General features: G+C 60.7%; 1 protein-coding gene across 1 annotated transcript in view; it reads right to left on the reverse strand.

The window, feature by feature from the left end:
• The window catches only part of CPXM2 (carboxypeptidase X, M14 family member 2), a 44,321-nt gene that overhangs the window by 11,326 nt on the left and 16,807 nt on the right, over positions 1 to 16,188 (reverse strand). The window contains exons 5-8 of the mRNA XM_036335599.1: positions 8,479 to 8,563; positions 7,216 to 7,366; positions 4,477 to 4,565; positions 1,298 to 1,421 (exon numbers count right to left, since the gene is read on the reverse strand). Coding sequence (XP_036191492.1) covers positions 1,298 to 1,421; positions 4,477 to 4,565; positions 7,216 to 7,366; positions 8,479 to 8,563 — 449 coding nt within the window. The remainder of the gene's footprint in view (positions 1 to 1,297; positions 1,422 to 4,476; positions 4,566 to 7,215; positions 7,367 to 8,478; positions 8,564 to 16,188) is intronic.

Below are 16,188 nucleotides of genomic sequence, written 5' to 3' on the forward strand. Positions count from 1 at the left end.
CTGACGGAGCCGTTACTGAGCAGGGGTGCAGGGGCCTCCTCTGACGGAGCCGTTACTGAGCAGGGGTGCAGGGGCCTCCTCTGACGGAGCCGTTACTGAGCAGGGGTGCAGGGGCCTCCTCTGACGGAGCCGTTACTGAGCAGGGGTGCAGGGGCCTCCTCTGACGGAGCCGTTACTGAGCAGGGGTGCAGGGGCCTCCTCTGACGGAGCCGTTACTGAGCAGGGGTGCAGGGACCTCCTCTGACGGAGCCGTTACTGAGCAGGGGTGCAGGGGCCTCCTCTGACGGAGCCGTTACTGAGCAGGGGTGCAGGGGCCTCCTCTGACGGAGCCGTTACTGAGCAGGGGTGCAGGGGCCTCCTCTGATGGAGCCGTTACTGAGCAGGGGTGCAGGGACCTCCTCTGACGGAGCCGTTACTGAGCAGGGGTGCAGGGGCCTCCTCTGACGGAGCCGTTACTGAGCAGGGGTGCAGGGACCTCCTCTGACGGAGCCGTTACTGAGCAGGGGTGCAGGGACCTCCTCTGACGGAGCCGTTACTGAGCAGGGGTGCAGGGGCCTCCTCTGACGGAGCCGTTACTGAGCAGGGGTGCAGGGGCCTCCTCTGATGGAGCCGTTACTGAGCAGGGGTGCAGGGGCCTCCTCTGACGGAGCCGTTACTGAGCAGGGGTGCAGGGACCTCCTCTGACGGAGCCGTTACTGAGCAGGGGTGCAGGGACCTCCTCTGACGGAGCCGTTACTGAGCAGGGGTGCAGGGGCCTCCTCTGACGGAGCCGTTACTGAGCAGGGGTGCAGGGACCTCCTCTGACGGAGCCGTTACTGAGCAGGGGTGCAGGGGCCTCCTCTGACGGAGCCGTTACTGAGCAGGGGTGCAGGGACCTCCTCTGACGGAGCCGTTACTGAGCAGGGGTGCAGGGGCCTCCTCTGACGGAGCCGTTACTGAGCAGGGGTGCAGGGGCCTCCTCTGACGGAGCCGTTACTGAGCAGGGGTGCAGGGGCCTCCTCTGACGGAGCCGTTACTGAGCAGGGGTGCAGGGTTTCTGGTGGAAAAGGGCTTTGTCCGAAGCACCCGGCGTTTCCTCCCCGGCCAGTGGGCCGGCTCAGAGCTGGGGGCAGGGCTCACACGGCGCCCCCGCACCCCCCTGTCAGGAAAGGGTATTTCCAGGATCAATCAGCCGGCGGCCGTGTCAGAGGAGGGGCGGCTCGGAGACCCAGGTGCGGACCGAGTGGGAAGGGGCGGCCGGCTCTGCCCTGCGCCAGGGCTGACCCCACCGGCCACGTGCGCCCCGGGGGGGCCTCACCGACTTCGTGCTCCCCGGGCCGGTCGGAGATCTCCACGGCGTACAGCTTCAGGCCCTGCTGGCTCTTGCCGATGTTGTAGATCCTGGTGATGTTGGGGCACATCTCACTCACCACCTTCATCAACTGGAAAACAGGACGGACCAGGGCCTGAGCCGGGACAGCTGTGCACGGAGGGGCGGGGCCTCCCAGCAGCCAGCCCCCTGCCCCCTCCCACAGCCCGCAGGGCGCCCACGGCCCCCACGGCGCCCTCGCCACACCCCGTGCGGTCCTCGCGCCTGAATGTCCTCCTGGGCCCCTCTGCCGGCCCCCAGCACCGCCAGCTGCTCTCCACGCCACCCCACCCTGACCTCCCAGCTCCGGGTGCAGAATCTCCCCTGACGCTCAGACTCCGCACAGCCGCCTCCCGGGCACCCAGGCCAGCCTCCCTCCCAGCGCCGGCCAACCGTTCCAGAACCATGCCCTTGGCCCGACCTCCACGCCTCTGCTCGAGCCGCCTCCCTGCCCAGAGCAACCTCGCCCGCCTCTGCTGCCCAGGCCCGACGGGCCGGAGGACGGCGCCCCATCTCCACCGACGCCCACCCCCCCAGGCCGACCAGGCGGCCCCCCTCCCTCCCCTCCCCCCAGGTCTCTCCCCTGGGACGGCCTCACATGCACAGTTATCTAGTCCGCGCCATGAGGAAGTTGTGACAGAATGAGAGTCTCGGCCCTCATGGTCCCACACGCAGGAGACGTCACACACATGTAACACGGGACTGAGCGATTCTAAAGCGGGACCCGTGCGGTGGAGGCCTTCGGCTCTCGGGAGCCACGAACTCCCTCGGAGACCAGTGTCTGTGCACCGTCCTCGGGCCCTCCCCATCCACCCACCGGGCCGGGCGGGAAGCGCCTCCCGAAGTCCCTCTCCTGCCCCTGGGACCGGCGCCCTCAGCACTGTCCCTCCCGGCGGCGGGCCTTCTGCTCTCTCTCCTCTCCCTCCTGTGGCTCCTCCTTTTTGTTTGTTTTGTTTTCATATATTTTTATTGATCTCAGAGCGGAAGGGAGAGGGAGAGAGACATGAACGATGAGAGGGAATCATGGATCAGCTGCCTCCTGCACGCCCCACACTGGGGATCGAGCCCGCAACCCGGGCCTGTGCCCTGACCAGGAATCGAACCCTGACCTCCTGGTTCCTAGGCCGGCGCTCAGCCCCTGCGCCCCGCAGCCAGGCGTCCCCATCTCTTCTCGTGGGAGAGGAGGCCACTTCTGCAAGTGGGGCGACCATGTAAAGACACCAGCTGCCGCCGCGGCGCAGGGAGCTCGTCTGAAACACGTTCCATGCATTGCTTTTGACAGTAATTGCGCCGAGTTGGTGTCTGACTCCGGGGCTCAGAGAGGCCCTGGGCGCAGGGAGTCAGGGAGCTGGCACACGAGGGCTCCGGGAACCGGCGGCGGCAGGGCCTGTGACCCCGCAGTGCAGAGCGGGTGACTCACGGCCTCGAGTCCAAACTCATTACAGTGGTTTCTGAGACGGGCGGCGGCGACGGTCTCTCCGGCACGTCCGCCCCGAGTCTGCGCTGACAGGAGCGGGAGCTGTGAGTGTCCCCGCGAGAGGCCACGCAGACACCGGCCTGCTGATGCCTCGGGGAGCCCCCAGCCCTCGGGCTCAGCCTCACCGCTCCTCCTCCAGACGGTCCCTGAGCCTGGCCGGGCGCGGTCCCTCCTCCCCGCCCCGGAGTCCCGCTCTGAGCCACGGGAGCTTGGCCTCGTGGCTCCTTGTCCTCTAAGTGTACTCGTGAGGCCCTTCTCTGATGTCTCTGTCTCACACCGACCTCCCATGGACACACTTATCTAGTCTGTACCATTAGGAATCCTTAACACCTTTGATATCTAAGGATTTCTCACTAGCGGCACCTGCCCACACTGCCCAGCACCGTGGGGGGACGAACCCCGACAGCAGGAGCTGCCCTGCAGCCTGCCCCCCAAAGATCGGCCCCTCCTCCCCTCACTGCCCAGGATGCCAAGGCGGTCAACACCCCAAAACCCCTTGGTCTCTGTAACTATGTTGGGGGCAGGGGGCCTCTCTGGGATTCCCTTTCCTCTTTTTTTTTTTTTTTTAAAAATATTTTATTGATTTCAGAGAGGAAAGAAGAGGGAGAGAGAGAGAAACATCAATGATGAGAGAGAATCACTGATCAGCTGCCTCCTCCATGCCCCCTACTGGGGATTGAGCCCACCACCCGGGCATGTGCCCTGACCGGGGAATCGAACCTGGGACCCTTCAGTCTGCAGGCCGACCCTCTATCCACTGAGCCACACCAGCCAGGGCTTCCTTTTCCTCTGAACAGCACAAAAGCACCCAGAGCTCGAGGGGCTCGGTCAGGCGTGCTGAGGTCGGGCTGTCCGTTACGATCCAAAGGAGAGATGGAAGGTTTCCATCCGGGCCCTGCTGCTGTCGTTGGTCCGAGGCGGGTCAAGTATAGAGAGTTTTCCAAACGCCCCAGGCGATTCTACCACACAGCCAAGAGGGAGGCTCAGAGTCTCTGAATAGCAACGGGTGGGGTTCTGCACGTTCGGTGACTCAGTTTCCCCATCAGTAACGCGGGTCCGAGGTGAGGGCTTCCTGCCACCACTATTCTCGGTGACTAGAGCAGTGATGGCGAAACTATGACACGCGTGCCAGAGGTGACACGCGAACTCATTTTTTTTGGTTGATTTTTCCTTGTTAAATGGCATTTAAATATATAAAGTAAATATCAAAAATATAAGTCTTTGTTTCACTATGGTTGCAAATATCAAAAAAATTCTCTATGTGACATGGCACCAGAGTTAAGTTAGGGTTTCCCAAATGCTGACACGCCGAGCTCAAAAGGTTCACCATCGCTGGCCTAGATCCTGTTTCTCCTGGGACTCTGCACACCACCGACACCCTTACAGCCGCGAATCCCTCGCACACAGACGCCTAAGAAACTAGAGAATCAAGTCAGGAGCGTCCGGGTGGGATTCCATTCCCGCCACCTGCTGGCGAGCAGCCCCTGATGCCTCCTCACCTTCTCCACCTGAAACCACAGCATCCGTGGCCCCGCCAACCCGGGTGCTCATTCCGGCTCTGTCCCTAGCTCGTCACCCGCGTCTCCGAAGGGGAGAACCCGTGTGCTTCTTCCCGGGCGCGTCCCTCTCGCGCTGACCCGCCGGCTCTCACCTGGCGCATCTCCTTGTAGCTGTGGTGCCTGAAGTCCAGGTCGTCCGTGGTGGTCATCTCGTTGCGCCGGTGGTAATAGTTGTTTGGGTCTAAAAAGAGGAACACGGCTCTGAGTTCTTAGGTGTCTCCTGGTACCTGTGGGGGCTCTGCTGGACGCCTGACTCAAGGGCAGGGCACAGCCCATCTCCACCATCCCACAGAGGGGAGAGAACCTTTCTAGAAGCTTCTTATGAGTCAGAATTACCCAGTGATGGCGAGTGTGGGCCTGGAGCCAGGACGCCTGGGCTCAGATCTCTGCTCTTCCACTTATGGGCTGTGTGACCTGGACACCGCACGGGGGTCTCTGCTTTGGTTTCTTCACCCGAAAACAGAAACGTATTGGCCCCTCCCCCCGCGGTTTTCTGTGGTCTGAGTTGGCGTGACCTGTGTGCCTCGCACCCTGTCAGCACTGGATGGATGGATGGTTGGGTGGATGGATGGATGGATGGATGGATAGATGGATGGGTGGGTGGGTGGGTGGATGAGTGGATGGATGGATGGATGGATGGATGGATGGATGGATGGATGGATGGATGGATGGATGGGTGGATGGATGGATGGGTGGATGGATGGATGGGTGGATGGATGGATGAGTGGATGGATGGATGGGTGGATGGATGGATGAGTGGATGGATGGATGGGTGGATGGATGGATGGGTGGATGGATGGATGAGTGGATGGATGGATGGGTGGATGGATGGATGAGTGGATGGATGGATGGGTGGGTGGATGGATGGGTGGATGGATGGATGGGTGGATGATGGGTGGATGGATGGATGAGTGGATAGATGGATGGATAGATGGAGGGAGGGATGGATGATGGGTGGATGGATGGATGGGTGGATGGGTGGATAGATGAATGGGTGAATGAGTCGAGGGATGAATGAATGAATGAATGAATGAGTCGATGAATGAATGCCACGCTGCCTGCAGAAATGGGAATCTTTGCAAGTGTGGTGGACACTCTCAGTTGCTTACCCAGCTTTCAGTCCACTGCCATCCCTCCTAACAGAAACCCTGTGCCATTTGGGGACCCACCCCCCCTCCATTCTCAGAAACAGGCCTCACACTCCCAGCTCCTGGGGCCCACGTGACAGGTCTGAGCCAATAAGAGCATCACACCCCGGGCCACTGTTACTGCTGCAGATTGGAGGGAAGGACTTCCACGTCACAGCGGAGGAGTGAGTGAGAATCTCTCCAGGGCACAGGCCAGAGAGAACCCCAAAACACCAGGAGCGAACGCGTAAACCAACGCTGGAGCCCAGTTTCCCTGGACTTCCGGTCACACGATGAAGGGCCCCCTCACCCGCTACTCGAGTGGGAGCTGGGGAACTGGTGCTGGGCTGGAAGTGCCCCAATAGCAGAGTCAGGAGGTGTTGACAGTGGTCGCCTCTGGGGCCTGGGATTCCGGGGTCTGCAGAGGACCTGTCTGCTCTTGAATCGACCCCCTCCATATAAACGGACTTTCTGGTTCTTTCCTGCCTCTGACTGTAGAAGCCTGTATTGCTTCCGTAATCACAAAACCACACAGCACTTAGCAGAAAGGAGAGGGCGGAGGAGTGAGGAGGAGTGGAGAGAGGCGGGGAGAGGGAACAGTGATGTGAGAGAGAATCACGGATTGGCTGCCTCTTGCACGCCCCCTTCTGGGGATTGAGCTCACAACCCAGAGGCAGCAAGGCCTGACCCCACAGGGCACGGGAACGGGGGAGCCTCCCTGGGCAGGTGTGTATCAGAGAGAGCCCGGAGCAGTGCGGCTTGCTCCCTGAGGCCTGGCTCTGGGTGGGCGGGAAGGTGCAGATTCCTATAGGACTATTGAGGGGCTGAAAGGATGCTTGGGGGGGGGGGAGGGGGGGGGAGGGGTCCAGTTTCCTGGAGACGCCTGGTCAGGATGAACAGGCCGCCTACAGGCTCCATGTGGGCACAAACGCATAAGCTCTGAAAGCCAGACAGGGGCCGGGCCAGATCAGCCGTCCACAGCCAACACCAGCCCGGATCCAGGTGGTTTGTGGGAACTAAGCCCCCAGCTGCCCACCACCCTGAGGTCCCAGCCAGACACCCCATCTTGTGAAAACAGGGCAAAGGGTTACAACCTAAAGGGATAGACATTTACCCAAAGACACGCGCATCCAAGGGAAGCTGCGTCAGCAGAAAGGCGCTGGGTACACGGTCAGGTTTACAGTGAGCTCCCTCCGGCTCCCCTGCCGTGGCGGGAGCACTCAGGACACTGCACGGCGTTACCGCTCGCTTGGGGGTGGCGAGTGGATGCGTTTTCAACCCTGAACTAAGCCTCGACCTAAAACCCCTGCAGGCGGGCCACGGCCACTGGCACTGCGCGGCCAGGGTGGTCCTGGTGCTGCTGAGGGGATTATGGGAGTTCTTTGTTTATTTGCTTTTGGCTTACTCGTGTTTTCTAAACGTTTTGCAGTAGATATGTTTCTTTTTAAATATGTTTTTATTGATGTCAGAGAGGAAGGGAGAGGGAGAGGGAGAGAGAGAAACATCAACGATGAGAGAGAATCACAGATCGGCTGCCTCCTGCACGCCCCACACTGGGGATGGAGCCCGCATCCCGGGCCTGTGTTCTGACTGGGAATCGAACCGGTTCATAGGTCGATGCTCAACCCCTGAGCCACACCGGCCGGGCCTGGTCTATTTGACTCCCCTTTTGGGGCACCTCAGGGGCGCGGGGGACACGCTCACCGGGCAGCGGGCAGCCGAGGACCTCCAGCCGCAGGCAGATGCTCCCGTCCTGGAACCAGGACTGCGGGTTGACGCGGAGGTAGCGGGCCACCATGGGCACCGGCAGCTCGTTGAGGACGGGGACCTCCTTCTCACTGTTCCCCTCAAACACCTGCTCACACACGGGGAGGGAGAGCCTTTCAGCGCTGGCGGGTCCGGGGTAACAGACGCACTCGCTCACCCAGGCCTCCCTGAGAGCTCCACACGCGTGCTGGCGTCGAGGTGGGGAGAGCCGATCAGCTGGGCCCTGCCCGCAGGAAGCCCCTTTTTGGGCGGGGGTGGGGGACTGAGATGTCCCCGCCGAAACCACTAGGGCCACGGCAGGGGGACAGCCTCAGAGCTGGGCTCCCAGAGGACAGGACCCGTGCGGCTCAGGGTGCAGTGCGTGCGAATGGCCCCGAATGGCCCGAAGGCAGAGTGTGCAGGGCTGCAGGGAAGGGCGGGCTCTAGAGAAGCAGCAGTGATGGCGCGGGGCCGAGACGGGCGCAGAGGGAGGGCCGCTGGCTCTCGGGAACACGCGAGTGCGTGGGGGGTAAGAAGGGAAAGGGAGGCCACGCTCAGGTCGTGCGGACACTGGACGCCAGTCAGGAGCTAGCGGACCCGAGGAAGAAGGGGGACGTGGTCAGACTGGCCGCCCTGGAGCCGATCCTGGGCCGAAAGATTGTGGCCATTCAAGCAAGTCAGGGATCGGTCACAACTGAATGAACAGCTGGGGGACGTGGCCAAGGGCCCCCACTTCCAGGGCTGACTGTGACTGGAAGACTGAGCCCTACATGAGCCCTGGACGAGGGACACTGGTGCTGCGCTTCCGGGCACGGAAGGGGGCGTCACCCATCAGAGCTGTGGGTACCGAGTTGGCAGAAAATCAGCAAACTTCCGGGGCACACCCGGGGCACACACAGGGCACACCCAGGGTACACACAGGGCATACCCAGGGCACACACGAGGCACACATGGGGCACACACGGGGCACACACAGGGTACACACAGGGCAAACACGGGGTACACACGGGGCACACCCAGGGCACAAATGGGGCACACAGGACACACCAGGGCACACCCAGGGCACACACGGGGCACACATGAGGCACACCCGGGGCACACACAGGGCACACACAGGACACATCCAGGGCACACACGGGGCACACATGGGGCACACATGGGGCACACCCGCCCGCCTTGCAGGGCCCCCAGCGGCACCGAGGGCCCCAGGAGGAGACTCACCATGTCTCCGGACCCGTTCTTCACCGTGACCCACGCGTGGCTGTCGTTGCTCACCATGACCTTGTAGGAGGTCACCCAGTCACTCCTGGGAGGAAATAAAATGTCATGGGGACCCAACACTTTACTTATTTATTTTAAAAATATTTTTTTATTGATCTCAGAGAGGAAGGAGAGGGAGAGAGATAGAAACATCCATGATGACAGAGAATTATGGATTGGCTGCCTCCTGCACGCCCCCCACTGGAGATGGAGCCCACAACCCAGGCATGTGCCCTGACCGGGAATTGACCTCTTGGTTCACAGGTCGACGCTCAGCCACGGAGCCACGCACTGTCAAATGCTCTCCTCTTCCACGCAGAAGGGCAGCGGGGAGCAGAGCAGGCGTGCCCTCCCCGGGACCTGGGCCAGGGCACTGACCATCGAGGCCACAGTTACTCATAGAACATGGGGATCACAGAAGCACTGAGCTTTCTTGAATGGAAACATACAGCAGTTTTTCATGGACAACTCTTCTAATGAGATGCTTCGCCACCCCCGCTCACTACCACGGTCACATCCATGACGAGGGAGAGTCATGGATGGGCTGCCTCCTGCACGCCCCTCACCATGGCCTCCAGGCCCCTGGGGCCGTTTTGTGTGATCCTCCTCTCGGGTCCTGATCCTGATCACACTCTCGGTGCCTCGGGGCCTTGGCACGTCCCGCTCCGTGTGTCCCCCTGGGCTCCTCCTCCTCTCCCGTCCCTGACAGCCTCTCCATCACTCAGACCTCGCACCTCATCAGATAGGCCTGTGCTGACGTTCAAGCTTAACGCTCTGCGCCTTCGCGATGGCGATGACCTGGTGCGGCCACAGGAAGCAAAGCCCTGGCCCAGCCAGCGTGGCTCAGTGGCTGAACGTCGACCTACGAACCAGGAAGTCAAGGTTCATTCCCAGTTGGGCCAAATGCCTGGGTTTGAGCTCAGTCCCCAGTAGAGGGAGTGCACGGGCAGCCGATCCATGAGTCTCTCTCATCATTGGTGGTTCTCTCTCTCTCTCTCTCTCTCTCTCTGTCCCTCCCTCCCTCCCTCTCCCTTCCTCTCTGGGATCAATCAAATATTTTTTAAAAAATAAATGAAACATCACTCTTAAAAAAAAGGAAGTGTCAGTTAATTAAATCTCAGTTCCAATGAAGGCGGTGGGTCACTGGGGTGATGAGGGGATACCTGCCATCGGTCCCCCCCCGAGGGAGGATGGGATTGGCCTGAAGTTCTCCCCACAAAAACCCCAGCTGCCCCATAGCATGTGCTCCGTGCTGCTCCTAAGCCTGAGGCCGCCGCCCCACCCGGGTCCGGCCAGCCCCTGGGAACGCAAAGGAGCCTCGCACACAAGCTCTTCACGCAGGTCCCAGGTTAGTGAGAAACAGGGGTGTGACCTGGACGCTCCGTGAGGACAGAGACCCACGTGTGGCCGGAAGGCGCGGGCCGGGCGGGTGGGTGAACGCAGCTCCATCTCACAGGAAAGCCACGCCCCCGGGATGCTTCCCTGACATCCTGTCAGAAGCCGGCTTCACAGACCCCAGATCTCACGTCCGCCTTCCCCCGTCTCCTCGTCCTTGGGAAGGTTTGAAATTTCCAGCCCTTTGTGGCTTTTTCCACTTCCCTCGGAGAGAAGTTTCCACATCACAAACCACCTTGACGTTTAATTCCCTGTGACTGGAGCTTTCAGCCGGAGCAAGGCGGCCCCAGAGCTTCTGTGTCAGCGACTTGCTGATGCAGAAGACGGAGGGGCTCGGACTCCAGCCGGCTCCCCGCTCCACGCGAAACCCAACCCAACCAAACACAGCCCCGCCCGTGGAGGAGACACCCCACTTCCCCCCAGCCAGCCGGCCTCCAGATGAGGACGAGAGGAGGTGGGCTGCAAAGGAAACATCTGGAACACATTGCGATAGTTTAGACCGATGTAAACGTGGTTTGAATAAAACCCAGAAACGTCCTCCATCAACACAGCGACAGACTAAACGCTTGTGGTATAACTAGGTCCCAGCTGCACTGCACACACACACACACACACACACACACACACACACACACGCACACACACACACACACACGCACACACACTGTTTAAACCATCGGTAGGCCTGCCGCAAGCACAGGACACCTCCCACGGAACGAACAAGAGCCGTGGACCGGCAACCAGAGAGCAGCCAGCAAGCAGAGAAGGTAGCACTGCCTTAGGGGGAAATGCATACACCGGGGCACCGGTGAGTAATGCGCATCTTTTCAATCGATGGAGTTACACACGTTGATATATATGCGATGTGATGTGTGTGCTGTTTCGTTGTATTGCCCCTTCAGGTGGCCACTTGTTCCGATCGACGGCACACGCACTTTCTGAGCAGCGCTTCAGAACATACGAAGACGTGGGAAATTGGGTGTCCGGATGGTTTGCCTCAAAACAAGAAAAGTTCTATTGGGACGGTCTCCACAAATCACCTGAAAGATGGGGAAATGTGTAGCTAGCGACAGACATTACTTTGAACAAAGCACTTCTGATGTTTCTCTTGAAATTATCGTGTTTTCTTTTATTACAAAATCCACATTTATTACAGTTAATAATGTGGATTAACTATTAACCGGTTAATAATGCAGATTAACTATTCACCGGGGCCGTGCAGCGGGAGGAGTCCCCTTTGCCACGCGACACCTGCTCGCAGGCTCTGGAGCCAGGACGCTGACACTGGGGCCACTGTTCTGCCGGCCACACGCCCTTCCTTCCACGGAAACGGGGAAAGCCCTGTCTCCTGACGGCTGGTGTGAGGACGACTCTGCTGCATCCGACGTGAAAGGCCTCCTTCGGCCCCAACAGCCGTCTCCTCCAGGTTGGGAGGGCGCGACGGGCTCCGCACTCCCTTGGGCCCGGCTACCGCACCCACTGTGTCCGATGGGGAGGGCGGCCCGGGGCGGCCCTGCCGTGACCTTGGCCCCCGCCCAGCATGTGCTCCGACGCAGGGCACACGAGCCCACTCCCGGGGTTCAGGGTTCGAGGCAAAGGAGGACCTCAGAGGAAGCGTCGGGGCGCTCTCCATGCCTGTTTCCCCAGCTGCAATGTGACCGATTCCGCCCTCATGCTCTCCGGGGGCCCCCTGGGGGCTGGAGGTCCCCTGCAGGTGGCTGGGGCTGGGGCTGGGGGAGGGGGCGGGGTGTGGCGGGATGCTGGCTCACCCAGCACGTGCTGTGTCTGGCGCCCGGGCTTCCTGTGAGCCTCTGGGCCCAGGACCCCGGGACCAGCCCCTCCGCAGCCTCCCGGCTAAAGCCCTACCAGCGGCGGGAGCAGGGCCTCGGAGAGCAGGGAGCGCGGTATGGACACGCCAAGAGCACTGGCTGGAGAGGAAATGGGGGGCTGGCCTGTGAGCAGCCCCCACAAAAGGGAAGGAATCCTAACAAAACAGTGGCCGCGGCCGGCTCCTTCAGGGGCTCACCGTGTGCCAAGGGCTCTCTTAACGGCCTGACGTGGCAGTAACTCATTGAACCCCACAGTGATCCCAGCGACAGGCACTATCATCCCCATTTTTCAGGTGAAGAAACGGAGGCGTGCGGCCAGGAAGGTCGGAATCCAGTCTCGCTCGGGAGGCCCTGGCTGGCGGGGCTGAGGTCCGGCCCCTGGAGAGGGCAGAGTCAGCAGCGACGGAGCTGGAGGCCTTCCCTGCGCAGGGCACTCCTCCGGTGCTGGCGACCCAGCGGCAAACACGAGCCAGGCCCTGCTGCTCCCGGAGGGTGACATCCATCAGGGCAAGTACAGAAAGACACACAGACACACAGGGCCTCCGCTGAAGCCCGGGAGGACAGGGAGCCGCTGGGAGTGGGTTTGGAAGGAAGCCTCTGCATTCCAGGAGCCTGAGGCTGACAGAATGGCAGGTGCAAAGGGCCTGGGGCAGGAGGGGCTTGCTTATCTGCAGAATAAAGAGGAGGCTCCTGGGCCAGGAGGGCAAAGGGCATGAGGTCAGAGAGCAGAGGGAGCCAGTCCACACAGGACCTGTGGGTCAAGGAGTGGGAGCATAGGGGAGCTAGGCCAGGGTGGGGGCCCAGTCCGAGGGAGCCCCTCCACCAGGTGAAAGAAAGGCCGTGTGTCCAGTATGTTTCCTGGGGAGTCAGACCAGGAGTCCAGGGCCCTGCACACAGCAGGAAGCGCCACCCAGGAGGGAATTCTCGAGCTGCTGCCCTTAGAGCAGCGGTTCTCAACCTGTGGGTCGCGGCCCCTTTGGCAGTCGAACGACCCTTTCACAGGGGTCGTCTAAGACCATCCTGCATATCTGATATTTACATGACGATTCATCACAGTAGCAGCATCACAGTGATGAAGTAGCAACGAAGATAATTCTATGGTTGGGTCACAACGTGAGGAGCTGTATGTAAAGGGCCAGAAGGTGGAGAACCGCTGCCTTAGAGAATTTCCCCCGAGAGCCCTCTCCTTAGTCACGGGCGCCCCGACGCCAAGGCGAGCCGTGAGGCTGGAGCCGAGAGCGTCTGTACCTTTAAATCACTTTCCCTGCATCGTTGACAGGCAACAGGACACGGAGCAGTGATTGCTCGCTGGCCTTCGACTTGAACTTGGAGATGTTTTCATTACAACCGCTCCCTTTGGTGCCAAACCTGCAGCTCCAAACTGACAGCTTTCAGCGGGGCTCGAGAGGAGTTTGGAAACTCGGGCTCTCCAGCCCCGAGAGGCGCCGACATTCATTTCGTCAAAAACAGGAGCCGCAGCATGAAAACACGCCTCCCCCGCAGCTGCCTCCCATGAGCCCCGCTTCCAGGGGCGGCCTGGCCTCCTCCCGGCTCCTGTCCCGGCCGGCCCTGCTGTGCGGGGCCCAGACCCCACCGAGGGATGAGAAAGGCCCGGATCCGTCCCCTGGGAGGGAAACCAGGGGGAGCTGAAGAGAGAGGAGCCCTGGGACCCTTCTCCCTGGGGACCCAGACGCCCGGCCACCGGGCGGGACTCCAGCCGGAAGGGAAGGCGCCATCTCCACCCCCGGCCTCTGGACCCGCATCCCCTGCTGCTGCTGGACTTGGCGCTGCCCCTTCTCTCCGCCACTCCCTCCTCACGCAGACCCACCGTCTCCGGGCTGCGCCCCCCCCCCGCCCCCCCCCCCCCCCGCCGGAGCCAGGGACCAGCGTGTCCTGGGATTCTCCCGGCAGGCACAGCGCTGAGCGGCCAGCCCTGCAGCCTCCACATTCCCAGGCGTCTGCTGCCCTCTGACCCTGCCCATGGCCTCCGACACCAGGCAGCCCCTCTGCTGCCCACAGAGTCCTCGATGGCCACGTCCTCCCCACCCACCTCCATCACTTCCGCAGCCTCATCTCCAGGTAGCATCCCTGACCCTGTCCTTCAGTCCCAGGGGACCAGCCTCTGGCTCTGACTCCTCCCCACCAGCCCTGGTCCCACCAGCCCTGGTCCCCGGATGCCTCCAGGGCACTGCCAGCCTCTCTACCGCCCCCTGGTGGACGAGCGCCAACAGTGCCGGTGGGGCCACTCCAGCCCTTGGCTCAGAGTCCGGGAGCCTTCCCTGCATCAGGGCTGAGCCACTTTGTGTCCAACCGCCCCCCCTCCCCCCCAACCTGCCCGGCTCAGGACCCGCCGCCTCCTCCACCAGGAACACCGCCCCTGGTGTGAGGGCTCGGAATCCCCAGAATTAGTCCCTGCCTTTAGCATCTCAGGGGATGAGGAAGCCTCCTCCTGCCACGCGAGCCCCTCCCGTGTCAGCCCCATGCCCCACCGCCACCCGTGCCCCCAGGGACCTGCCTCCTGGGCACGGCCCCTCCTGGGAGCACAGCCGCCTTCCGAAAGGACCGGGAAACAGGCCTGGCTCTGGCCTTGTCTTCCTCCAGGCTCTGTGCCTCATCCGCTCCCTTCCGCCGCCCTCAGAGCTCCCGAGGGGAAGCCGCACTCGGAGCCTCTGCTAAGATCCCACTAAGATCAAATGGGACCACGCTCCTCCACGGCCGGGCTGGCTCCCGGCTCCCTCCCTGCTCCCTCCCTGCTCCCTCCAAGCTCCCAGCTTCTGGCACAGCCTCACTCATCACTTGCAAATTAGCCAACTGCCTTTCCCTTCTAAAGGCAAAGTAGAAGACGATATGTATAAGGTTCTAGAACAGCCGTGGGCAAACTACGGCCCGCGGGCCGGATCCGGCCCGTTTGAAATGAATAAAACTAAAAAAAAAAAAAAAAGACCGTACCCTTTTATGTAATGATGTTTACTTTGAATTTATATTAGTTCACACAAACACTCCACCCATGCTTTTGTTCCGGCCCTCCGGTCCAGTTTAAGAACCCATTGTGGCCCTCGAGTCAAAAAGTTTGCCCACCCCTGCATTAGAACCTGGGCTGCGGGGTTTGCTTTTTATAATTGATTTTAGAGAGAGAGGGAGAGGGAGAGAGAAACGTTGATGTGAGAGCAAAACATGGATTGGCTGCCTCCCGCACCCCCACGACCGGTGACCCAGCCTCAACCTGGAGCCTGTGCCCTGACCGGGAATCGAACTGGTGACCTCTGGGTGCGTGGGCCGATGCCCAACCCACTGAGCCACACCACCCGGGCCCAAATGCTTGCTAAACATCCAGCCAACCCGTCGACCTCCCCAGCCCTCAGCGGGCAAACGGCCCAGTCAGCCTGCCCCCTCGCATTGAGGCCACGTGTGCAGACTCTCAGGAGATGATGACGATCGTTTGTTTACAGAGCAACTAAAGCTGGAAATACTCGGGCATTTTAAACTGCCGGTACTTTGTCCAAGTCATGGGGGGGGGGGGGGGAGCATCCGTTCAGCTCAGGCGAAGTAACTCACTTCTCCTTCATCACATTGTAACAGATCCTTCCCACACTCATCCACCTGACAAACCTTCAAAAGCAGGGAATGGAAGACGGCTCTGATTAGTACACTCACGTTTCGCTAAACTGCAATCAGTGGGGAGGGACATTTATCAGTGAAAAACATAAATATTCAACATCATGAAAACAGCTACATTTTGTTCCTGTCAGAGAGCAAGAGTTCCCTGAAAATCATGAACCCTGGAGTGTTTCATCCTCTTGGTTAGGAACTGGTCGTGGCCGTGGCTAAGCCTCAGACCTGCTTCCCGCCGGTATCCGGGCCTGGGGACAGCTCTCCTGCGCCCCCTCCCCCTCAATCCCGCGTCAGCGTGTGGACATCCAGGCCTGTGGACATCCGGGACTCACACAGAGCAGCCTCACTCGTCCGTATGCTCTGAGTGTGTCCAAGAAAGACTTTATCGAAAGGACGGCTCTGGGGCTAAAGATAAAGCTTGAAAAGCACTTCTCTAAATAAGGCCAAAGAAGCCGGGCCAGTGTGGCTCAGTGGTCGACCTGTGAACCAGGAGGCCAGGGTTCGATTCCCGGTCAGGGCACAGGCCCGGGTTGTGGGCTCCAGCCGATCAGTGATTCTCTCTCATCATCGATGTTTCTCTCGCTCTCCCTCCCCCTTCCTTTCTGAAATCGATTTTTTAAAAAGTACCGTAGAGACCAGACTGGGCACAGCATGAGCACAGCGTGGGGGCGGGACAGAGGGACGACGCTGTCCTCTTTGCTGCCGGGACGCGGTGGCCGCTCCTGCTGCCCTGTGTTAGGGCCGCACTGGACTAGCTGCCTAGGCCTCCAGCATGACTCACGCCTCCGGGAAAAGGCTCAGACAGCAGAACGTACCCTCGTCCGTTGGTTATTCC

This window comes from Myotis myotis, unplaced genomic scaffold, assembly GCF_014108235.1.
Source record: "Myotis myotis isolate mMyoMyo1 unplaced genomic scaffold, mMyoMyo1.p scaffold_m19_p_15, whole genome shotgun sequence".
Lineage (NCBI taxonomy): Eukaryota > Metazoa > Chordata > Mammalia > Chiroptera > Vespertilionidae > Myotis > Myotis myotis.